Genomic DNA, 26382 nt, shown 5'->3' on the forward strand with positions numbered 1-26382 from the left:
TCAGGGCTCTGTGGAGGCAAGTCAAGTGTGATGAAATTCGCTCATGTCCACAAACCACACAGCTACAGCCTTATGACTCCAGTGCACTGTCTTGTTGAAAGAGACAATGGTCAGTTCTGTAGACGTACCACAAAGTAGGAAGCATTGCATTGTCCAAAATATTCAGATAGCTCGAGTTCAATGTTTGTGGCACCACAAACAGAGGTTGGAGGCAAAACCAGGACCATACTATCATGCCAACGCCTTCGAATTTCATAGGTGGGAGTTATGCACACTGGTAAGAGATGTTCACCAGGCATCTGTCACACCCATCCATCTGCTTGGTAGAAGGTGAGCGTGATTCGTAGCTCCATAACACAGCTTTCCAAGATTCTGCACCCTGCTGTATATGCTCTTTTCACCAAAGAAGATGTTGTATGCTGGTTCAGGTAAATGTGAGGCATGCATACTGTGGTCCAGTCATGGAAGGTCATGTTGTGGATCATGGTTCTAAATGTTTTTATGCAGATTTGTATTCCAATCGGTGCCTGGAACTCCACATTCAATGTGTTGGCCGACCAATGGTGGTTTTTGCGTTATTTGTAGCGTCATATGGTACATTTTGTGAGAGTGGTGGGAATATGGCAGATAGCACTTGCATTTGACTCCCTGCACTTCCATCTCAATGTGGTACTGGTTGTTGACTTGGGATGGCCCAATTTGTCAACAATTTCCTGAATAGACCGGACTGGAACATGGCATCCTATCACAATGCCTCTTTCAAACTCTGTCGGTTCCCTTCTCACAGTCATTTTACTCATACACAGTTGCACTTGTGAGCATCATATTCCTCCAATTTATACCATTTATGAACACTACTCATTATATGGCACAATGCACCTTGCCCATGTGAGTGTTCACTGACTTCTTTCCAAGCAGAATATGTATGTATGTATCATGATTTTCAGCTGTTGGTCCATGTACAATGTCTGGCTTATGGAAAAATTTTATGAGGTCCACAAATGCAGAATTATCACAAAATATTACTAGAAATAGCATCATACAATAATATTTTTGCTCAACTAAATAGTTTATTATTATAGCTAAACTCTAACTCATCAGTTAAATAAAGTGATGGCTAACAGACCAAAGCACTGTCTGTTATCCAATGAACTGAATGAAAACGATTTTTGTAGATCAATGGTTATTCATAACAAATTCAGCATTTTGCAATTCTGTATTTCCCAGTATAGACATAAGCAAAAATATAGTAAACTAATGATTTATGAGATCTAGGAAACATTGTCTTAATTGTGCAATAGTTATTTAGATAACATCTGTTTTGCCAACACCACAATATATTGCATCATTTATCAGGAAATTGTACTAAGGTCTTGTCTTTAAATGATATTAATTATGTCATAAGTGAGTACCCAAATTTTGTGGAATATACAGTGCTTGGAAATTTTATACAAATTAAAAACAATGTTTTGATTTTTGTACATAACGCACAAGTTCTAAAATGGATTTAGTGGCTTTTAGGATTGTTAAAGGGAACAGCATTGTGCCTACTAGGATTTTGTCAGAACATTTAGCAGAAGAGGTAGTTGAAAGCAGAAGTAGATCTACTGATAGATCATTTGTCTGTGTATAGAGGCTTAAGTGCTGTGGAGATGCAGTTAATGATGTGAGAACTGAGATAGACAAACTCAAGGTGCTCAAGCATACAGAAAAAATATCAAAGGCAATACAGCAATGGGACTGAATGTTATGTTGGTCAATGTCCTACAAACATATGCAAGAGAAATGGCTATGCCTCTGATGAAGTTATTTAATCCAAGTCTCAGCTCTAGCAAGGTTCCAAGGGAGTGAGTGGAAAGTGAGCAAGACAGTTCTATTACATAAAGGTAGCTCCAAGACAGAAATATCAGGGTAGTAGTTAAAGTATTGGAAAATTTGCATTTTTAAATTCAGAAATGGGTGGATGATAGTAATATGAGACTCTATAGTGGGTGGATGGTTATGTAAAAGATGGCAATTTATTCACATTTTACGACAAATGTGACAGCAAAATTGGAAAAAGGAAATGGTTACACAATTAAACTTCTGGATTTTGCAAAGGAATTTGGCAAAATACCACATGGAAAACTATTACATAAGTTGGAGAAAATGGAAATGAGGTTCATGAGAAGATTGGAGGAAGGCTGACAGACATCAGAGAGGAATGTATGGTAGAGTCGAATTAAGTCTGATGATGATAACTAGTGGAGTGTTTAAAACTCCATTTGATATAAGGAAATGGCAATAATTGATAAAGGTAATGTAGCTATCTTGTAGAATTATTTAAATGAAGTGGCAGTGTGGGCAAAGAACAATGATGTTAATTTAATGTGTAAAATGTAAGGAAATGCAGTAATTATGAAAAAATTGCAAAGGATGAAAAAGATTTCATACTTCATATCATGTTGATGTAACTAGATTACAAGAAACTGATGAGGCTAGGGCTTTGTAGGTGATGGTAGATGGAGATTTGAAGTTCAGACATATTGCAAAAGTTGGATGTTTCTCAACAGCCAAGTAAAGGACTTGGATATTGAAAAACAATGACAATATATGGAAGTTATTATCCGTTTTTATATAATCACAATTTGGCTGGATCTCTACTACTGTGCACAGATTTGGTCATCTAGGTTTCTTGGGTGGTGATGAGAATTAAGAGACAAGTGACAGGTCTGTGTGGAATGTTCTTTATGAGGACAGATTGAAGGTTTGTGCATTGCAGAGTTTAGTTACCAAGCAGAGAAAGGGGACATGATAGAAACTTATAAGTTACTAAATAGATTCTACAAGACTGCAAAAAAAAAAAAAGAAATTTTTCATTACCTTACAAGTAAAGAGAGGACAAGGGATTATGCTAGAAGTTGTATAAGAGTGTGTGGTAATGTTGGGCATAATCAAATTTTTAATCATATTTTCAACTGATTAAAATAATTTTTTTAATCATCAGATCTATATCAATCAACTTGTGATGGACACTGATCACCTAAATTTGTAATCACTAATGAATGATTGAAAAAGTAATCAAAAATCAATTATTTTTTAATTAGTCAATCAAAATTGTATCACTCCTTTCCTGCAGTTGATATCAACTAAATATTTAATAATCATAAATTTAACAATGTCAGTTAAAGATAGAAAACCATCAGCTAAAGATAGAAAACCATCAATATAAGAAACATTAATGGAAAATAGAGCTTTCAGAAGAAGGAACAGCACCATGAGGGCATAATTTTCATCACTGAAACAAAGAGAGAAACAGGTAAAATCTTACTAAATACTAGGTATAGGATGTTGTGTTCAGACAATAATGATCAGGGAAAGGAAGGAGTAGTGATAGCATTCAACATGAAGATGTTCAAACATCTGTGTCTATGGTCCCACAGAAAGTTCGTCTAAGGAAAAAGTGGAGGAATTTTGAGACAAAGTAAGCTGCTGATATAAAGAAAATGGAAAAAGTGGTATGCTGGAGATCTAAACAGCAGGAGGAAATGAATCCCACCAGACATACAGGAAAATTTGGGGAAAATTTAAAGTAAAGGGAAAGAATAATAATAACGGTAAATATCTGCTGGATTTCCGCTCAGGATATGAACTAGTCATTATTAACACCATGTTCTAACATAAAGATGTGCACAAGTTCACATGGAGAGAAGACACCAGAAATAAGAGCCTCACTGACTATATTGTTGTTGATAGTGATATCTTCATGCTGGATCAGGGTACAAGAGTATACAGAGGATTTGAAACTGGAAGTGACATTGACTTAGTTCTAAGTAGAATAAAATGAATATCACATTGAAAAGAATAGCATGTACATTTTTTTTTTTTTAAATTACAAAAGCTCAGTAGCTATTACAGGTAAACTCAACTACACAAACATTAAATAAAGAATGAAGCAGTTTGAAAAACAAGAATCGAACCTTGGAGTCTCAGTGGCAAACTCTGAAGAAACCATTGACTGATTCAGCTGGGGGTGGAGGAGAGGTGGGAGAAGCACATAGCAAAGTTGTCTGCAAGGATATAAAAAATTAAAAATGCCATGGTGGACAAACTGAAGTAGCCCAGGAAGAGAAGAAAGCATACCAAAAGTTCTTAGAAAATAAGTCAGCAGTTACCCTAAAAGAATACCGAGAAAAATGTATGAGCAAACCTACTTGTAAAAGTCATGAGAAGATTTCAGCAAGAATATAAAAAATAAATATCAGGAAGGCAGCAAAGTGTTCTGGAGGATATTGAAAAAGCTTAAATGGAGAAAGAGTACTATAAAAGGAATCAAAGATAATGGTGAAATAAAAACTGAAGATAAGCATATCCTAGAGCAGGGGTTCTTTTTAAATTTTTTATCACATAAAAAAAATTTTTGAATTTTGAATCACATAAATAACAATCAAAAAATATATGTACCATCATTATGTTATATGTACTTTGTTTATTATAATTTTTTTTACATACAAAAATACTGTTTCAAAATAAATATTAAATATGAAAACCCTTATGACACGCTAATGAGACTTCACATCTGAAAATTCACATAAAACTGCAATAAAATTTATTTGTTCGTTTTATTCGGATTCCAAGCTAAATTCTTGGAACAGTCTACTCATTACAATATTAAAATACATTTTTCTGAACATTTAAATATTTTGTGTAAAAATTGTACCACCAAAAATAACGTAATGTACCATTAGTGGTATATGCACCACAGTTTGAGAAATGATGTCCTAGAGAAATGATGTCTTACTTTGAAAGAAAGACTTAAAGAAACAAGCAGGGTCAGAACCATAGCAGAAATTTTTTAAGAGGAACAAACAGGGGTACATATCAACTAGAAGAATCAGTCAAAAACACAAAATGTGGAAAGGCAGGTGTAGTAGAAAACACTTTTACATGTTTATACCAGAAATGCTTAAATATAGAGGTATAAAAGTTTTCAACTGCATAATTCAGAGGGTCTGATTAGAAGGTGATTCAAATTCCAGATGACTGGAGCAGGGCTCACATTGTTCCCACATTTTAAAAAAAGGAAATAAAGTTAAACACAAGAATTAGAGGAATTTCACTACTAAATTACAGGTAAGATTTATACAAGCATACTTGAAAGGAAGTTGAGAACAATTGTGGAAGAAAATTATTATAGAACAAGCTGGATTCATGACAAACAGAGGCTGTCAAGATCAGATTTTCAGTTTAAGACAAATGTAGAGAAATCATGGGACTATGACAAAGATCTGTAATTAAGTTTTGTAGATCTAGAAAAGGCATATGAAAAGGGGCTCAGAGAAAAGCTTTTCAAAACACTACAATTATATGAGGTAAATGAAGCATTATATAGAACAATACATAGTCTATATTACTAAATGAAAAATATTTATTACAAAAAATTATTACAAAAAATAGTATGCGATTCCTCCAAAATGCTTTCCATATCTAGATTTTATACACAACATCGAAAGAAACATAGGCCACCTCTCCAGTTTTGAAGCCAAAAAAACGTTTTGAAATAGAAAAAATAATTTTTGATACCAAACCTTCGGACTTATATTCCACCATCAGAATTGAAAACTATTACCGCCTTAAAACATAATGAAAACATAAATATCACCAGAGCAAACAAGGGAAATACCATTGTGGTTCCTGATACTCAGTCATATGACCGAAAAATGAATTTACTACTCCAAGATTGAAATATTTATACAAAACTTGATTATGATCCCACAAAAAAACAGCTCAAGAAATTGAACAAGCTACTTGATGAAACAACTTCTTTAGATGAAGAAACTGTAAAAAAAAACTCAAGACATACCAAGTGAGACCTCCTAGAATATACGGTCTACCCAAACTTCACAAGAACAACATTCTACGTTGTTGATTCTATTAGCAGCCTGACGTACAAGTTATCAAAATTCTTATCTAACCTTCTTTGTCCCCACATTGGCCACTTAGCCTCATCAATTAAAAATTCCACAGAGTTTCACCTAACTTGGCTAAAATAAAAGACACTCAAGTGTTGGAAACAGAGATGCTAATTAGCTTTGGCATTGTCTCCCTCTTCACTAATATTCCCCATAAGGAAACAGTGGACCTGTTAACTCAAAAATTTCGGTCTGATATCGTTGAACTATTCAAATTTACAATTACTTCTGGTTATTTCACTTGGAAAGAAAAAATCTACAAGCAAGAGGAGGGAACAGCTATTGGGTCTCCCTTATCACCTAACTTGGCAGACCTGTTTATAGACGATCTTGAAGAAAAAATTTCACGTTTCAACCCAAACCAAAAATCTGGCTACGTTATGTCGATGACGTCTTTGCAGTCTGGGGTCATTCCGAACAAGAGCTTTATCTGTTTCTAGATAAAATAAACCTCCTTCACCCCTGCATCAAATTTATGTTAGAAAAGGAATCTCCACAGGGTATCTCTTTCCTGGTGGATCTACACATCCAAAGAAAAGAAGATGGTTCCATCTCCACTTCTGTCTATCGAAAGCCGACCTTTTCAGGTCGCTACATCCACAACTTTTCTGCTCATCATCCTTCTCAAAAATTTGGCATCATCAAATCACTGGTAACCAGAGCGCACAGATTTTGCTCCTCTGAGGAATCTCTAAAACAAGAATTGGAAATAATCAAAAACACAGCCATTCTAAATGGATACAATCCTAAAACTACCCAAAAAAATCATCAACCACTTCTCTACACATCAACCTAGACAAGAACAAGCCCATAGGATTCCCATACCATATGTCAAAGGCATCTCAGAGCGACTTTCAAAAATTATGAAAAAATACAATCTTGCTACAACCTACAAAGCCATCAACCAGATCTACAACTTGTTACCTTAGCCTAAAGACAAACTCCAACCTCTTTTACTACTTGGCATGTACGAGGAACCATGCTCCTGTAAACGGTCGTACTATGGGCAGAAAGGCAGAAACGCATCTCTGAACATGAAGACTACATTTGTCTCATCAAGCTGCAGAAATCTGGCCTCACCCAACACGGAGTTGAAAACCCAAACCATAGGATCCACTGGGAAAAGACCAAATTTCTACACAGATCTTCATACAAACATGAACGTTTATATAAAGAAAGTGCTCAAGCCCTACTTCACAGACCCAATCTAAACCACAATGATGTCCTTGCATTCCTAAAGTATGGGAAATTGTCATAAAAATGTGTAAAATAATTAAATAATTTTACTGTAATCTAAATAATCTAATTTTTTTTTTTTTTTTAACGCTAGAAAGCGCTGCTGCACGCATTTGGATTCCATTGTATTCATGCACCCTATCTGTATGTTATTCCTAGTATTGTTCCCAACTGTACTGACGGTGTCCTAAGATCCATAGGTCGAAATATTTACGTATTAAAAAACTTATTACTGTGGTTTTACGTGTGTTTATTTAGTCATGAATTCTCCACAGGTTTCTTTATATAATCAGGCTATATTTATGTTGCAAGTCAGCAATTAGAATTAAAAGATATATAGGAAAATAGTTTGATATAAAATCAAGAATAACACAAGGATGGATGCACATTGCCTCCACACTTATTCATCATTTATATGGATAGCATTATGAAAGAAAGTGGCATTAAAACTGACATTAGAACTGGAGACATCAAAACTTAGCTTTTTGCTTAATGCAGATGATGTACTCCTAAACACATCTAGTGCAATTATAACATAAATTGAAAGCCAAACAGCTATTTTTCTGGCATCATCAATAATAATTAAGTGGATACAAATCCCTTGTTGTTCAACTGCCAGTAAGCAAAACTCTAAGATCGAGAACTACGAATCTATGAGTTTCGTATATACCGAAAAACTATCGGCAAATCCAAGTGTAAATGACCACTTGGTAGTACAACACCAAGGCAACTCAAAGCAATGGTGGAGCAAGCTCCTTCACTATCCTTGATATTTTCTCATAATGTAAAAACACAGCCCCTAGGGGATGTAATACTGTAATTACATTATGAGGAGAGGTCACTACCCAGACCAGTTTCAACCTTGGGGTCTCAGTGAGTAGGTAGACCTGGAAGATAACAAGGTTTAAGTGAAAAGAATTTACCTTTACTATACAAATGCCATAAAGGTGTGTTTGTATATTATAACATAAATTGAAAGCCAAATGGTTATTTTTCTGGCATCCTTAATAATAATTAAGGGGATACAAATCCCTTGTTGTTCAACCACAAACTTGCTACCTTGCTACCCTTAGCCGTTCTACTAAAGATGAGCTCCCTCCTCTCTCTCCGCCTGGAGTTTACAAAGTACCCTGTTCCTGTAAGCTGGCGTACTTTGGACAGACAGGCAGATCAGCATCCATCCACCTGGAGGAACACAAGTCTTACATCTGTAAACACAACTATGGTCAGTCAGGCTTGGCTGACCATGTCTTGGACACCACCCACAGGGTCTCTTGGAAGAAAACCACTATGCTCCAAAGCAAATTCAAGAAAGAGACTATTCTTAGAAGCAGCAGCTCTCAGAAATCAACCAAATCTTAATAAATACGGTTGCATTAAGCTTCCGAAGATTTGGGAAACACTATCACCAGAGGTCCCACCTTACATTCCAGGCCACCTACAACCACCCTTAGAGGGCGCTTCACCTAGATAGGACTTCAGTGTCACCCATGTGGTTGGGCTTAGTATTGTATGATATTTGTGTTCATAAATGTTACATTAGTTGTTTTTGTAATCCCTGAAGATGTCCTAGTGACTAAGACGAAATATAGGAAGTATTAAACTTATGTTAATCCTTTCTGAGTGCTGTATACATTCCATTAAGCCTCCAACATGATTTATACCTTCATACTTGAGCATTTCTAGTCAAATATCAAAAGGCCACCAAATTTTCAACAATTTGGTGACCTTTTTTTACTTGCTCAAGTAAAAAAAGGCCACCAAAAGCCTTAAATGTGAAAAGGCAGCAGGTGGCCTTTTTTTACTTCAAGTAAGGATATATATTCCTGATTGCATGCCTGTTGAGCATTTTTTTTTAAAAAAATGCTGTCACTGCTTGTTTCATTTAGCAATTTTTCGAAGTAATTACTCCATACTTCAAGGATATCTTTCTCCAGTTTCCATGTCACCTTTATCATCTCTAATTCTGTTTATAGCACTCTTTCCTCCATTTCCGAGCTTTTTCAACAGCCGCCAGAATATTTTGCTACCTTCCTGATATTTTTTTATGTTCTTACCAAAGTCTTCCCATGACTTTTGTTTAGCTAGCTTAATACATATTATTTAGTTTTCTTGCATTTGCCTCTGTATTCTCTAAGAGCACAAGCTGACTTATTTGCAAGGAACTTTCAATATGCTTTCTTCTTTTCCTTCACTACCTCTTTAACTTCCTGTGTCCACCATGGAGTTCTGATTCTTCTATGCTTGCAGACAACTTCACATGCCTCTCTGAATCAAACAATGTTTTGATCAGGGCTTGCCACTAAATCTTTAAGTTCGGTTGCTGTTCACAAACTCTCGTTTTTTCTTGAATAATGTTTGTATATTTCAGTCTGCTACAGTTAACATCTAAGAGCTGCTCTACTTTTATTTGCTTTTTAAAACTTCCTTACTCGTTCTTTTCAGCATGAAATTCAATTTATCTTGCTCAAGACTAAATGGTGATCACTTCCAATTTCAAATCCTCTGTTCACTCCAGTGTCCTGCACCAGTGAGAAAACATCACTGTCTACAATAGTCAATGAGACTTTCTTATTATTACCCAAAGACCCCATGGAGTCAAAGATGCATCTATGAGGTCCACTTATTATACACACATATGAGGTCCACTTATTATACAGCTCATCATACCACCCCTTAAACACACTTAAATTCTCTGCAGACACCACACTCTCAGGGAAGACATTCCAATTATTCACAATTCTGCATGCAAAAAACCTGCTTCTCACTCCCCTGATCATATCCTCTCTCTATACAGTTTTCAGGGATGACCTGTGGTCATCCCTGAAAACCCTGATCAGGGAGAATCTCCGATTCTTCCTGATCTCCAACTGTTTTCTGTAGAACCTCTCCAACATTCATTGTATAGCCATCCCTTACTAGTCTATCATATCCCCCCCCTCTTCCTTGTATCCAGTAGACTCTATAATTGCATCTTCTCAATCTTTCCTCATATTGGACATTCCAGAAGTCAGAAACTACCTTAGTCAGTCGCCTCTGGACCATTTCCAACATCTCTTCAATCCTTTTGAAAACCAGGTGACCAAATCTGGGCAAAGTACTCCATGTATGTGGCCTAATCAAAACATTATACAATGGAAGAAGAATCTCCCTACTTCTACAAATTAGTGTCCTCTGCATCATACCCAGAAGTCTTTGTTGTCTTCAAAATTTTGGCAATGTGTCCCCTAAATTTCAGATCATTATCCACTATCACCCCAAGATCTCTTATTTCCTCCACCTCTGACAATATATCCACACTAAGCATAAATTCTACATCCCATCTTTTTTTCCCAAATTTTGCAACACTGAACTCTCATTCCCATCCCTGTGCCCAATCACTAAATTTATTCAAGTCTTCTTATAAGGCCACAACATCTCTACTCTTCATAGTTTGTCCCAGCTTTGCATCATCTGCAAACAACTGAATAACTCCATCCAAATCTTCGCCAATATCATAAACATAGAAGTTACAGAGTAATAGCCCTATAACAGATCCCCGAGATACACCACTAGTGACTTTCCTTTTCTGGGAATATTGCTACCCCCATACATAACTTGTTGATAGCCAGTTTCTGATCCAATGCACTAATCTAATATCCAACCCCATCCACTCTAGTTTGACTATCAACTTATGTGGCAATCTATCAAAAGCATTTGCAAAATCTAAGTATACTATTGTGTATCCATCTCCTACATCCAATGCTACTGTTGCCTTATTGTAATAAGTAAGTAATTACTAAAAAATGACCTTCTCTTAGCAAATCCATGATGTCCATCAAATAACACCATCGTTGTCAACCCAATTCTGGATCCTAGTTCTCACAAACTTCTCCAACAACTTAACCACAACACCTGATACACAGATAGGCCTATAATTGATGCTGAGTTCTATCACCTCCCTTATGAAACCGCACAATCTTGTCCTCCTTCCAATCCTTTGAAACTTGACCAAGTGCAAGACTCATATTAAAAAAAAACTATGTCGAGACAGATGTTAACTCCCTGGCATATTCCTTCAGAATACATGGTGATATGTTATCAAGACCCACAGCCTTGTTTATATCAAATTTGCTCAACTTCCCATACAGCTCTTGCTCGCTTACAGTCACTTTCTCCTCCCCAGTTGATGGGGAAGAGAAAGTGACTCCATGAATCTCTCCATGAGGTCACATTCACAAGAATGAAAGACAATTATGAACTACTCATTAAGTATCTCCACTATATCTTCCACAACAGCTGTCTTTATACCATTTTCTCCAATTAATGTCATCCTTTCATAATCATTCTTTTTTTTTTTTTTGCTGGCTACATATTGAAAGAACTCCCTAGGATTCTTCTTGGCTTCATTAGCTAACTGCTGCTCATACTTCAGTTCTGCTACCTTTACCAAACAAGTCACCCTCCTTGCCTGTTCTTTGTAATCATCATAGAATTTATTACCACTTCTCTTATGCTGCCTCAATAACGCTTTTCCCTCTGAATTGCATACTTAATCTCTTCATTCATCCATTTCACACCGACCTTATTTAACCTTCTGACCCTTGGAATACTTTTAGAATTGCTTCTACTAGACAGTTCTTGAAAATCCCCAAAGCTGCATTGATTTCCCATCCCAGCTAACTCCTGATTCCAATGCTACACCTGCAAGCTGTCTCCTGAGCTCCTCATAATCACCACCCTTGTAATTCCATATATACCCTTTTCTCACAGAGGTCGCTCTCACCAATTGGAGGGTGATTGGTCAGCTCATTTATAATTACGAGGGTGGTCTGAAAAGTTCTCGGCCTAATAATGAAAAACGCATTTATAATTTAAAATATTTTATTTTTCAACATAACCTCCTTTAAGACTAATACATTTATTGCAGTGATGCTCTAGCACCATTATTCCATCCCTGTAGTGGTTCTTAGTAAGATCTGAAAAATACCGCTACACAGCTGCAATCACCCCATGATTCAAAGAAACACTCTGACCAGCGAGGAAGAGTTTTAGTTTTGGGAATAGATAGAAGTCAGAGGGAGCCAATATGGGGAATAGGGTGGATGGTCCAACAATTCATAGGGCAGATTCCTAAATTTTCCCATTGCCAAAACACCTTTGTGGGCAGGTGCATTGTCCTGATGAAAGACAATATTTTACTTCTGCAAACCGAGTCTTTTCTTGTGAATTTTTTTCATCTAGTCTGGTTAAAAGATGGAAATAATATTCTCCAGTTATTCTTTTACCCTTTTCAAAATAATTAATAAACAAAATGCCTTTGGCATTCCCAAAACACTGATGCCATGACCTTTCCTGATGATGGAACCGACTGTCATCTTTGGCGCTGGAAAACTGGCTTTTGTCCACTATTTTGACTAATGTTTGGATTCTGGTGTGTAATGGTTAATCCAAGTCTCATCCATATTAATTGATGCGCAAAATCAGTTTTATTCATGTTAAAACGCTCCAAGCACTGTTCAGAGATTTTCATGCATGTTGTGCATTTTTGATCTGCTGTGGGCAAGCACTGCACCCATCTTGCGCAAAGATTCTTCATTTGCAATTCTTCATGCAAAATATATCCCACACGTTTTTTTGAAATGCCTATAGTCTCAGCAATTTCATGCACTTTGACTTGCCAGTCATCCAATACCATATCATGCACTTGATCAATGATTTCTGGTGTTGTTATACTTTTTGGACATCCTTCATATGGATCATCTTCAAGGCTGGTACAGCCATGTTTAATCTTGGCAGCCCATTTCTTAATTGTCCAAAACAAACGAGAAGAGTGCCCATAAACTTTCATGAACTTCGAATGAATTTCTTTTGGTGTTAAATCTTCCTTAAAAAAGAATTTTACAAGGGACATCCAGAAAGTAAGTGCCGATGCACTGAGAAACAAAAATATACTTACAAAAAAAAACTTTATTGGAAATTAAAGTAGACATCTTTCACTACGATGAACAATGGCGGAAATTATTTCTACATAATTTCCGCCATTGTTCAGGCACTTATAATGGGGCACCAAAAGTTGTATACCTTCGTCGTAGAAGGTTGCCACCTGTGACGCAAACCACGTATTGACTGCTTTTTTCATCGTATTGAAACTGTCAGCCACCAAAGAAAGATTTCATATGTTTGAACAGATGAAAGTTGCTTGGTGCGAGATCAGGACTATATAGGGGATGATGGAATTGTTCCCAGATGAAGGTGGCGAGAAGTTATGTTATGCCGGCCATGTGTGGGCAGGCATTATCATGAATCAAAACAACGCTCCTGGTAAGCATGCCACGTCGTTTATTATGGATCGCACGATGTAGTTTCTTAAGGATTTGGAAGTACATACTTACATTGATTGTGGAGCCTTCACCCAAGAAGTCTACCAGTAAAATTCCTTGTCTGTCCCAAAACATAGTGCACATGATTTTCCGAGTGGAAAACTTTGTCTTGACTGGTGATGAGGTGTGCCCCACTCCATGGACTGTTGTTTGGATTCAGGGGTTGCATGCAACACCCATGTCTCATCTCCAGTGACAATCTGCTCAGGAAAGCATCACCATCCTCACGATAGTGTGTCAAGAATTCCAACGCACTCCCCAGACGATTCATTTTGAGTTGTTCCGTAAGCAACTTCGGCACCCAACATGCACACAATTTCCGATAATTCAGTTTCTCTGACACAATTTCATAAAAGACATGAACTTGAAACTTCTGGAAATTGCAGCGAGAGTGATGTCATAGTGAATCCCCTATTCTGTCTAATCTTCTCTTCAACTGAACGCACCAAATCGTCAGTCACTAAAGATGGTCGCCCGCTCTGTTCATCGTGCACATCTGTCCTTCCTTCATTAGTGTCTTGCCTATCTTCGTACCATTGAATCACTCATTGCATGTTCTCCATAAACCTCAATAATTTGCTGATGAATTTCAGCTGCTTTAACGTTTCCTCATTCAGGAAATGAGTAACTGACCTAATTTCACATGCAGCAGGCGATTTGATTTTCTTAGACATTATAAACACATGCCAAGAAGCATACGCATTGCAAGAATGTCTGAAAATGGCACCAACTCTATGCTAATGAATCAACTCTGCACATATGCACACCATTGCAATCGCAGCACTGCAGTGAAAATATTTAAAATGGAACTTACTTTCTGGACGTCCCTCATATAACCACACGATACTCAATTTTATCCATTTCAAGGGATAGACAACACTTTTGCATCAGACAGCTGTATAAAACAAATTACTTGGTAGAATGACTTGCAATCTCACACGGATGCTTATGACAGATGTACGAACTTAGAAAAAATAAATCTTGCTGACAGTGTTGCAATCTATGGTCAAGACTGAGAACTTTACAGACCACCCTCGTACATTTTCTGATGACATGAACAAATCCAAGACCCTCAATCCTCATGTGCCCTCTGTTACATACCGTCTGATATAGTTGTCCCTCAAAAACTCAAGAAACTCATTTTCTTGCTATAATGATCACCCTTTTCTTATTTGCTTGCATAATTTGATTATACATTTTATAGTCACTACCATCCACATTACCAGGTCTATAAAAACATCCAACCAAGTATTTCATTCTATTCACCTTTATCTCACACCATACTGCCTCAAAGCCACTGGCACTATTTCCCCTCTTGCATCTCTACTTTGTATGGACATAACTATCATCAATAGTGCTCCTTCTCCCTTTTTACCCTTTCTATCCTCATGAAATGCATCATATCCTTCCATCTCTATTCCTGTCAAGATATCATCCCCATCCAGCCATGTCTCACTTATTAATAACTTTTGGGTGAACTGACTCAATTAATGCAACCATTTCGTCTGCCTTGTTTCTTACATTTCTAGCATTTGTATACAAATACAGCAGCTCATTCCTGGATCTATAGCTAGTTCCACTGATACCACTCATTTGACATGATTTTTCCATGCTCAACTCAAACAATTTCCCTTTCTCCTTATTCATTTTAGAACCCTCTTCAAATCCAACTGTTTCCTCTTGATCCCAGGTCATCCCCTTCCTTTCCTGTCTACATGCATTCATATCTTCTTGGAGCATCCACCTTTCTCACAATATGAGAAAGGTGAATGTTCCCCTGTCCACCCTGGTAATATTTTTAGATTTTTCTTAGATTTTTTTAAAAAATTCTTAGATTTTTCTCTGCATTCTTTAAAGGCTGCATGGTCTTCTTCCAGTTATCCAGCTTTTCCCTTTGTGTTCTTAAGCACATAAAGGATGTTCATTAATTCTTTTCAAATCTTTAAGCACTGATGATAATTAAGACTATTACATTTTTCAAACAAAGACAAATCATGTCTACTGCACCTTTTCAAATCCTGATCAAAATATTTAAATTCTCAAACTCCAAAAAAGATCTTCCACAATGCTGAAAGGAATCATAGAATTAACAATAAATTTTTCTATGTAACTTTCTAAGATCCTCCTGGTTTCAAGCAGAAAAGTTTTTTTTTTTGTTAACACACTTTTACTTCTGGTAATCATACAATTGTTAGCTTTGCATTTCTCTGACTGTTTTGATTTTAAATAATTGTCTATGTTCCAAGTACAGTGACATTGCTTCTTTTTAAATGAGACATGAAATTCCCTGACAAGTTATGAGATCCTCTAATCTCAACACAGTCAGGTATTTTAAACAAAGTGCAACAACTATAGTAGAGTCTGAACAGTTTTTGTTATATCTCAAAAAACATACCATTGGTAGTAGTATTTAATGCGAGTAAGTTTCATTTTCTGAAATGGTTCTAGATGTTGAATAACCAGATACATCTGATGAATCTTGGATGAATGCAGATTCACCACAGAATCTAAATTTGCAATATTGTCTAGGTCCATATCATACATAATTGAAAATTGTCTGATTATGTATTTATATTATAAAATAAAAAAGAAAACTAAATTGCTGAAAAATTATTAAAAAAAAGCACAACTAATAATCACTAACGAGTTATTGTAGTGGTGTTTCTAAGCATAAACTAGATTATATTTTAATAACACTGTTTATTATCTGTAAAGTAAACTGATATGAGCTGGACTTCAGAACAAACAATCCTTTGTAATCCCCTAACCATTCCTTCTGTTTACTTTGACTTGGTGTAAATAAAGCTACTGTATTTGCATATAACTAGGTCAGAAAGCAAATGAAAAGTCCATTAACTTTGAATACAAGTGTGACAAATGAGGTAAGCCATATTTAAAGCATTATTTGTAAAAAGGAAATAATTTTTATTTCCATATTCAACAGGTATAAAAACATTAAATAAAAGGATTGGAAAAACATTGAAAAAAAATTAAAAGGATTTCTGGTTAGTGTCTATCATGAAGTAATATTTTTTTTAGTTGACAATTTTTATAAATATATTTAAATCACTCATGATTATAAAATCACATTATAGCCATTTTTGATTATGATTGACCCACTAATTTACTCGTTTAAACTAACTGTTTAGTAGTACCCATTTTTTATAATGTCATTGGCGTTTTACTAAATTTTTAGCACATTACTGATGTTTTAAAGACAGAGACATGAATATATAGGAATAATAATTTGGACATGCCTTTGTAGGATGTTGCTGGTTGTTTTCTAATAAGAAGACAACCAGCATACTCCAGATGCTGCTAAATATAGCAGCATCCAGAGTATGGCGATATACATTTATCTGCTGTTAAAGTATGACTCAAAGGAAGGTGGGTTAGAAATGTGGGGACAGAGAGATGTGGGAGAATTATCGGTGAGGCAAGAGGTGTGCAAATTTTAAACTCGTTTTTTTTTAAAGGTGGGCAGAGAATTCTTTGGGAGGGAGGTATAAGATTTTTGAGGAAGGAGAAGGATATGATGGGATAAGATCAGGGGATGGGAGTAACAGGGTGCGAGCCGTTTCAACAGTGCATCATCTTTGGAGCTCGTAGGGGGAAGTGGAGGCTATGTCATGCAGGCTTGGTTTTTGTCTTTAGTGTATCTGTGTTGTATTTTATTGGTCAGAGCCATGACCTAATTTTTGTTTTGGAGCTTCCAACTCCTGGAGATTATGTAGGGCAGTGGATGTTTATTGAGTTTGTCATATTCTAAGCATCGTTTCATTTTCCTGTATGTCTATTATTATGGCTTTGTCGATTTGTGGGGGTATGCTTCTGTTCAAGGAAGTGGACTGCTATTTTCATTTTTCTTGTATTTTGTATTCTGTTTTTCTTTTAGTTGTTGCATTTTTTTATTGTTAAGATGTTCTGAAATTAGTATGTTGCAGTCATAGTAGTGTTCTTGTAGTCTTGCCCATAAAGATCTCATCGTAGAACCTGTGTAGGTGACATCACAGTCACCATATGCTGCTGAATAAGACAACCAGCAACATCCTACAAAGGTATGTCTGAATTATTATTCCTATATATTCTTCATGTATCTATCTTTAAAATATCCTAAATAATGCCCTAAAAATTGAGTAAAAAGCCAATGACATTATAAAAAAGGGATACTCCTAATAAACAAAAATAGGCTAAATAGCCATAAAAATAATAAAACTAAATTTTCTGTTAAAAATTAATCAATAATACCCGATTGATATTTGAATTACATCATTATTAGCTGATTACAATTGTGCCCATAATGCGGACAAGATTCTTTGCTTGGAGAGTGGTGAATGAGTGGAATGAACTGCCAGAGGTAGTTGTGAGTGCCCTGATGATGAAGAACGAGTTTAAGGAGAGGTATCAGAGGAATTGCATAAATAACTGGGATTTGAACCTTGTGACTAGACCTGCCTTTTATGTAAGGACTGCTGCAAAATTTATTCCAAATTTCAAGTTGCATATCATCTTGTAGCCACCTTTGCACATTTTTCACCTTTCCAGTAGCTTTTTCTGCTGAAGTATTTCTGATGTGTTTTTGATTACTGCAGTCCTCCTCAGTTTCTAAAAATGTTCTCATGCACTACCTCATTTACAGAACTCTCACCACAATTTAAATATTGAGGACCAAAGGAATAACTACTATATAGTAAAAAAATTTCAGTTATTTAAGCATAATATTTAGAGAAGATGGCAAATTAAATATGGAAGTAGACAAAGGAAGAAGCAAAGATAGCATGGAGTCTATTATTATTATACCTTCCATGTAGTCAGCAGACTAATCGTGGGAAGTTCATTCAACTGACAACATACTTACCATATTAAATGTCAAAATCCCTAACATTTCTCAAATGCACAGTCCTTATACCTCGCAGGTATGAGTCATAAGAAAAATTAGAGAGAGCAAATAGATATCAGCAGTAGAATCACTTAAAATGTAGATATTAATGGAACTTGACATTGCTAATATTTAATATAATGTTGTGAGTAAAGCTTAATCTACCATGGTAATTTGGTATCACTTAAGAATTGAAGAGAAAGGTTAGCAAAACAGGTTGTTATATCTTGTGTGTCGTCAGGTCTGCACCATTGTTACGTTTCTACCCTTGCTCATTGTTATATCTTTTATCTTTATATTATTCTTTGCATGATTTACTTTCTAATTTATACTTTGGCTTCTATCTGCTATCCTTAACTTCATGTATCCCTAAGTCGTCTATCTTACTTGAATATGTGATCTTATCGCTTATCTCAAATTTCTCAGTTTTTTGGGACCCAAGAAATACCTGTTCCCTGATCACCATAAGCTATCCTTATTCACTCATGCAAATTTATTTACTGCACCAGCCTAGGCCTTAAGGGTAGAGTTTAACTCAGCCTAAGGATAGTTATAGGGTATCAGGTGCTACTAATCTCATTTTACTATAATTCAGAAGCTTTAGGTTTTCTATTTTATTTGCAGTCGTGCCCCTTTTCTCTCTTATTTGGGATATCCCCGCACACATATATGATCACAGGTTCGAGATTTTATGAAGGGTCAGGGTCAGTCAGCATGGTCAGAAATACAGGCATGAAAAGTATCAAACAATTTTAATGAATTCATTAATTAATATAATACAGGAACAAAACAATTAATTATACTAAGTTAAACTCTTACTTTCCTCTCACTCTCTCGTTCTTAAAAATAAACATTGATTTCTAATTCTAAATCTTTACAATTCAATTTTCTCAATTTGACATTTTAGTTTACAACTCATTAGGCCAGCTAGGCATTTATCACAATATTTTCCCTCGAGTGGATCATGACAAAATATCAAATAGACTAATAGTTCTTATAATTCAGTCCAAAGGTATAGAGTTATTCACATAAATTGCAATTCTTCGTACTTCCTTTTATCACATATTTGAAACACAGTCCCTTCTGTACTGTTAGTCAATTTCTCTAAATGGGGCTAGAACATATGAAAGCATTTATCTACACTGTTTCGGTTTCTCTCTGTCCTTCCTTCTTTGTGAAGAATCTGGCTATCTTGATTCCACTGCCACATGGGATTCACGTGCTCTTCCTGAATCGGGCGCTGTTTCTTTGTTATGGATTCACGTCAATGCTTCTTCTCATTGACGGCCTACATTCGATCTTGCCGTGCTCTGTGGCGGTGCCATGCTGGAACTTCTCGAAGGTCAGCTCTTAAAATTAAGAACTGAACCACGATGAACACTTGTAGCACAACGGTGAAAATACAGGAACAAACAAAACGAGGGTTGTTTCTCTCTGTGTTGCGGGTTTTATTCGCTCTCCAAGAGCACCACCTTTCCAAGTTTGATTTCTCCTATCGTCCTCCCGATTGGTCCCCGAATGGGTGACCTCACCGATCCTCATGCAGGGCTTTCTAATTCTGGGAATGCATGCATCATGATATTTTCTCAGATGTAACACCTGCAGGCGCTTACGCTCCTCTTGTAGCATTGAGGCAACCTTTGCCCCGTCTTGCCGAATAATTTACATTCTTTTACATGTAGAATATCACTAATAATTTCTCTTACAATTGCCCCTTTTTGTTAACTTACAGTTCATTTGATATACAGATACATTAACTTCAATTCAAACAATTCGAAATTTAATTTACAAGATGTTATTTCCTATAAAACCTGGTCACACTGTGCTAAATGATAAGTATGCTTATTTAATTTATGTTTACTGTTAGACTCTGGAAGGTAACCTCATTTAAAGTGAGGTAGCCTATTCAGATCTAACAAGGTGTTTGATGGGACCAAAAAACATCTAGGGTGTAGGCAGTTCAATGGTGATCTTGCATTTCAGTGCCTTACAAGATTGAAATGCAAGATCTGTTGAAACCAGAATCCTAACAAATTAATTCATCATCAAATTCCTGATATGTACCCTCAAAGGGCGTACAGGATATGATTCTTACATGAAAAATTTACATCATTACTAACTTCCTATCTACAATTTTCCTCCAAATCAGTCTTATCTATGAAGACTCCAACATTATTAGATCTTTATTTCTATCTTCTAAAGCACTTTTTACTGTATCAATCCACCTATATCTTGGTCTTCCTCTGGGTCCTTTTCCTGCCAATCTGGCAAAGAATACTTATTTTGCTAATCTTTCCTCTGCAATTCTATTAAAGTGACCATACCACCTGATATTAGCTCTGCTAACACATTCCTGAAAGGTAACAATGTTTTTTCCTAATATCCTTGTTTTTAATAGATTATTTTCAATGATGTAATCCATTCATGCCCCTAATCTTTCTCAGGACTCTCATATCTGTGGTCTCTGGTCAAGTGTTTTATTTCTAACCCAGCTCTTAGATATGCAAGTTAAAATTGGTTTGAACACTGTCTTGTATACAGTTAATTTAGTGTTTTGACTAATTTCTCTCTTGTTCCATATAAATACATTCAGTTTACTTCCTGCCATACTAGCTTTGTTGATTCTGTTGTCTATTTCCATATTTAATTTACCATCTTTACTAAACATTGTGCCTAAGTAGCCGAAATGTTTTACTTATTCTGCAGATTCTTCATTCATGAATGCAGTTGATATTTTCAATTTTCTGCCTTTTCATCATCTTTGTCATGCTAAAGCTAATTTTCATACCAAATTAATTACAACAGTTATTCAATTTAGTCGGGGAATCTTGCAGGCTTAAACTGGATTTATTTAAAAGTATAACATCTGCACGAAGTAAAAAGCTGAGATGAACATCTCCAATTTTGATGAGGTTTAATACTGCTTTCCTTCATAATGTGATCCATATAGATAACGAATAACAGAGGGGTTAATTTACATCCTTGTCTGACACCAGATTTAATATCAAACCATCTTCCTGTACTTCCTTTAATTCTAACTGCTGACTTACAACTCAAATAAAGACTAAGTATTGCTTGATATAATGCCCCATTGACACCATATAACTATAGCATATTGAATAGCTTCTCTCCTGGAACCTTGTCATATGCCTTTTCCAGATCAACAAAACTTAAACACAGATCTTTGTTACATTCCCATGATTTCTCAACTATTTGTCATAAAGTGAAAATCTGATCTTGACAGCATCTATTTGGCCTAAATCCAGCTTGTTCTTCAAGCTTCCCTTCCTCAATCCTTCTCAATCATTTCTCAAGTATACTTGCATAAACCTTACCAGATACACTAAGTAGGAAAATACCTTTGATTCTCACATTCAGTTTTATTTCCCTTTTTATATATGGGTACTATAAGAGCTCTACTCCAATCATCTAGAATTCATCCCTCTGTCCAGGTCTTCTGAACTATGCAGTGCAGCCATTGCAAGACTTTTATACTTCCATACTTGAGCTTTTCTGGTCAAATATCATCTATTCCCACTACCTTTCCACATTTCAGGCTTTTGTTGACTTTTTTTTACTTCAAGTATAGATATGCCTTCCTGATTGCATGCCTGTTGAGTGTTCTTTACCTATGCTGTCATCACTGTTTGTTTCATTTAACAATTTTTCAAAGTAATCACTCCATACATCAAGGATATCTTTTTCCTCAGTTTTCATGTCACCTTTATCATCTCTAATTCCTTTTACAGCACTCTTTTCTCCATTTCTGAGCTTTTTCAACAGCCTCTAGAATATTTTGGCACCTTCTTGATATTTATTTTCTATGTTCTTACCAGTGTTCCCATGACTTTTGTTTAGCTAGTTTAAACAGGGTTTAGCTTTCTTACATTTGTCTCTGTATTCTCTAAAAGCACAAACCGACTTATTTGCCAGGAACTTTCGATATGCTTTATGCTTTTCCTTCACTACCTCTTTAACTTCCTGTGTCCACCATGGAGTTCTGATTCTTCTATCCTTGCAGACAAACCACCTCACCACATGCCTCTCTGGCTGAATCAATCAATGTTTTCTTCAGGGCTTGCCAGTGAATCTCATCTCCAAAGTTTGGTTCCTTGTCACAAACTCTTCATTTTTTCTTGAATAATGTTTATGTATTTTAGTCTACAGTTCATATCTGAGAGCTGTTCAACCTTTATCCGCTTTAAAACTTTCTTACATTTTCTTTTCAATATGAAATTCAATTTTACCTCGCTCAAGACTAAATGGTGATCACTTCGAATTTCAAATCTTCTATACACTACTATCTAACCTGCACCAGTGAGAAAACATCACTCTCAACAATAACATAGTCAATGAGACTTTTCTTATTCCTTTCCTCTTCTCTCCATGTGAATTTGTGCACATTTTTATATGAGAACATGGTGTTAGTAATAACCAATCCATATCCTGGGCAGAAATCCAAAGGTATTTGCCATTATTAGCTTTACTCTTTGCTCCAAATTTTCTCAAAATATTTATGTATGTCTAACAATCATTTCCTACGCTGCTATTTAGATCCCCAACAAGGACCAACTTTTCCTTTTTTTTTTTCATTGCATCAATTGCTTTCTCTAAAGCATCAAAAAATTCTTCCACTTTTACTTTAGTAGAACCTTCTGTGGGGCCATAAGCACAAATAAGTCTCTATGTCCAGTTCCCCATTCTGATATTTACTGACATCCATTTATTTGATATTGCTTGCCATTCAAGAAGATTAGCCTCCTATAGCTTCACCAACAAATTAATTTGGAAGTGTAATATACTATCATAGTATTCCGAGTACCTTTTGTGGGTACTTATCAGGAATTTTATGGCATGAGACTGGGCTTTTTACACAAAATCTATAAAAGCACAGTGAATGAACAAAAGTTTGAACAACTATTCAAATGGGCAATGACAAAGATAGCATCTTGATAAAATAAGCATCCAATATTTTCCTTACTGCCATGGATTCCTGTTAGTAATTTCTTTTAAAATCTCAAAAATATGTCTTTTCCCAAACCAAGTGAATTTTCAAGCTCTAGTTCTACAGTCAATGCTCAATATAGCAAACTCAGATTAAAGGAAAACCCTTGAGGATTTCCTTTAGAACAGCACTGCTGCAATGGGCCTTAACCAGTGATTTATTTGTAACAGTCAGTGAATTCATTCACTATATTCATTATAGTGAATATTATAGCAGTATTTGCTATAATGAAAAAGAACCAGGTATTTTGTAATAATGAAAAAGAACCAGTATGCTGATAATTTTTTTAACCAAACAAAAGTAAATTCAAAAATTAACTTTTTCAGGTAAGATGTTAATAAGGACGTGGCAATGGATTATATATCACCGTATTTTTAAAGAATGTGCAAAAGAATTAGCCATGCCCTTGACCTGGTTATTTAATGAAAGTCTTGCAATGGGGAAGAGGATGAGTTTTAGGATCAGGATCTTGGAGTAATGGTGGACAGTGGACTGAAGTTCCAAGGGCACATCGCAGGTGTTGCAAAGACTGCACATCGTATAGCTGCTCTATAAGTTATTGGTCAGACCACATATGGACCATTGTGCTCAGATTTGGTCACTACAGTAGTTTTCATTGTGATATGGAACCACTAGAGAGGGTCCAAAGATGAATGACCAAGTGATTTCAGGATTCTGGAGCGTTGGTTATGAAGAGCATCCCAGAGAATGTGGATTATAGAGGTTGGTGGATAGGAGAAAAAGAGGAGATATGATAGAGACCTTCAAGTTAGTTAAGGGATTCTATCAGATTAATACAGAAGAAATTATACAAAGAGTGGATGTTAAGATGGGAAGAACAAGAGGTCATCCCTGAAAGCTGCATAAAGATGTGGCGAAGAAGGGTATGAGGAGTAAAATTTTTACATGAAGAGTTGTTAGTGAGTGGAATGCATTGCCTGAGTATATTATGAGTGCAGGTAGTGTAAATAACTTCAAAGCTCATTATGATAGACATGTTGCTGGTGGAATGGGCCTTCCACAATGAATCTGTTGACTCCATGAAGGTAGGTTACCATATAATAATAAACTTGAGTTTTCACCTTCAGTCCACATAACAGTATCTCTGCCTTATACTTCAAAAAATTCAAAAGTGCTATTTGCAGTGGAACTTCTGGATTATATTAAGAAATGGAAAGAACATGGGTGATGAGAAAAATTATATTGCAAATGAACACTTAAAGGTTTAATGATGCACTAACTATCACTTCCATACCTGCTCAAGATTCAGTGTTTAAAATGAATGCTTACTTCATTTAATGCATAAGTTCAACAAATAAAGAAACAGAATTTTGAAAGCTATTACATCACCTCATCTATTCACATAGGTATCAGGCCATAAATAAAAGGTCAATTATAGCAAACCAAACTAACTTTCATAAACTGACTTATTGGAGAGGATGACAGCATTTTTTTTTAAATTAATTCATCTGAACAGTTGCTTATTTTTTTTTTTAATTCCTTACTAACAAATATCAAAAAAGAAAACTATTTACCTTAGAAGATGTATCAATCGAAAATGTTTTTTCAAAGTTTGAAAAATGCACCTAAATAAAGAAAATTAAAACAAACTTCTAAAAAATTCAATGGTACAAAAACTGAATAATTTTATAGCATTTTATATTATACATAGTCTTGCCATAAATACTGTTACAACTTCCACACTGCCCACAGAACTACACGAGCCCTATCATCGTTCTACTGAACACTTCCTAACACAACTTATGCTGCAGAGGGTGTTAAAATTAAAGACACTTCTCCAGCAGTACATGAACCACAGGCACCATTGAAGAATCATTTAATTGCCAAAATGATTAGATATATGCCCAGAATGGTCACAGAGCACACACCATTGCACCCAGGATTCAGAGGTCACAACCCTGTGTCAATGATGATTTGGCGAGGTATCAGGGCTATCCAAGTTGCATTTCTGCAAGAGGGGGACCTCCCAAAGCATATCAAGACACTATGCTAGAACCTACATTTCATGGCAGGCACTGAACCTTCCAACAGGACTCTGCTCCTGCACACAAGGAATGGACCACACCTGACCACATATCACCATCTGATTGACGATCTGGAGGTCCCGATCTGAATCTGTTGGATTTTAAATTGTGGTCAGAGCTTAAGAGAGTAGCCTGCAAATAACAACCCCCAAACATCACCAGCCTGAAGGTGGATTTGGAGCAAACAGTGGTAGCATTTCTGTTGGATGTTGTGCATGCTGCCATCCATGTGTGGCCTCATAGACTTCAGGCATTCAGGAAGGCAAAAGGGTGACATTTTGAACACTCGAGTGCTGCTATATGCATGTTATACATGTGGTTTGTATATGCTGAAAGCTATGATGATTTACTGAAAGATTAAAGGTTTATAAGCTATTCAAGTTGTAACAGTATTTATGGCTAGACACTAGGTAGTTAATTTATAATGTATAACAGAATGATACATGTTAATATTCTACAAATATGTGGCTTATTATTTACTATTCTCAGATGAATCTATCTTTAGTGAAATAATTGACCTCTGTTTCTTTGCCTAAAAGAACTAGTCTGTGCACTGGGACTATCTATTCTAGTAAGTAATGATTAATTAGTAAATACATCATTTCTTCCCAATAAGAAATTCATTCCTATCAGGAAGGAATAGTGTATTTACCAAGGTGAGTTGGAGTTTGTGTATGCATACCGAAGAATGACGAAATTATTCTAAATGTAGTTCAAGTTCTGAAAGTGAGTAGCAAAAAAAAAAAAAAGGTTGAGATTTGAAGGGAATAGTGCAGTTTGTGTATACTAATATTAGCCAGAAACACTTTAATAAAACATCCACTTTGCATTGATACTGAGGCAAGTGATATAAAGTCATTAGCCTCTATATTGAATGACACTGCTGCTTAATTACAGGATACCT

At 35.8% G+C, this 26382-nt stretch overlaps 1 protein-coding gene across 1 annotated transcript in view; it reads right to left on the minus strand.

Moving 5' to 3' along the window:
• Positions 1-26382, minus strand: part of LOC150093127 (motile sperm domain-containing protein 2-like) — a 227228-nt gene that overhangs the window by 20075 nt on the left and 180771 nt on the right. The window contains exon 10 of the mRNA XM_090414158.1: positions 24969-25019. Within this exon, the coding sequence (XP_090270284.1) occupies positions 24969-25019 (51 nt within the window). The remainder of the gene's footprint in view (positions 1-24968; positions 25020-26382) is intronic.

This window comes from Typopeltis vanoorti, chromosome 24 (genome assembly GCF_054136105.1).
Source record: "Typopeltis vanoorti isolate ZY-2024b chromosome 24, IOZ_Tvanoo_1.0, whole genome shotgun sequence".
Lineage (NCBI taxonomy): Eukaryota > Metazoa > Arthropoda > Arachnida > Uropygi > Thelyphonidae > Typopeltis > Typopeltis vanoorti.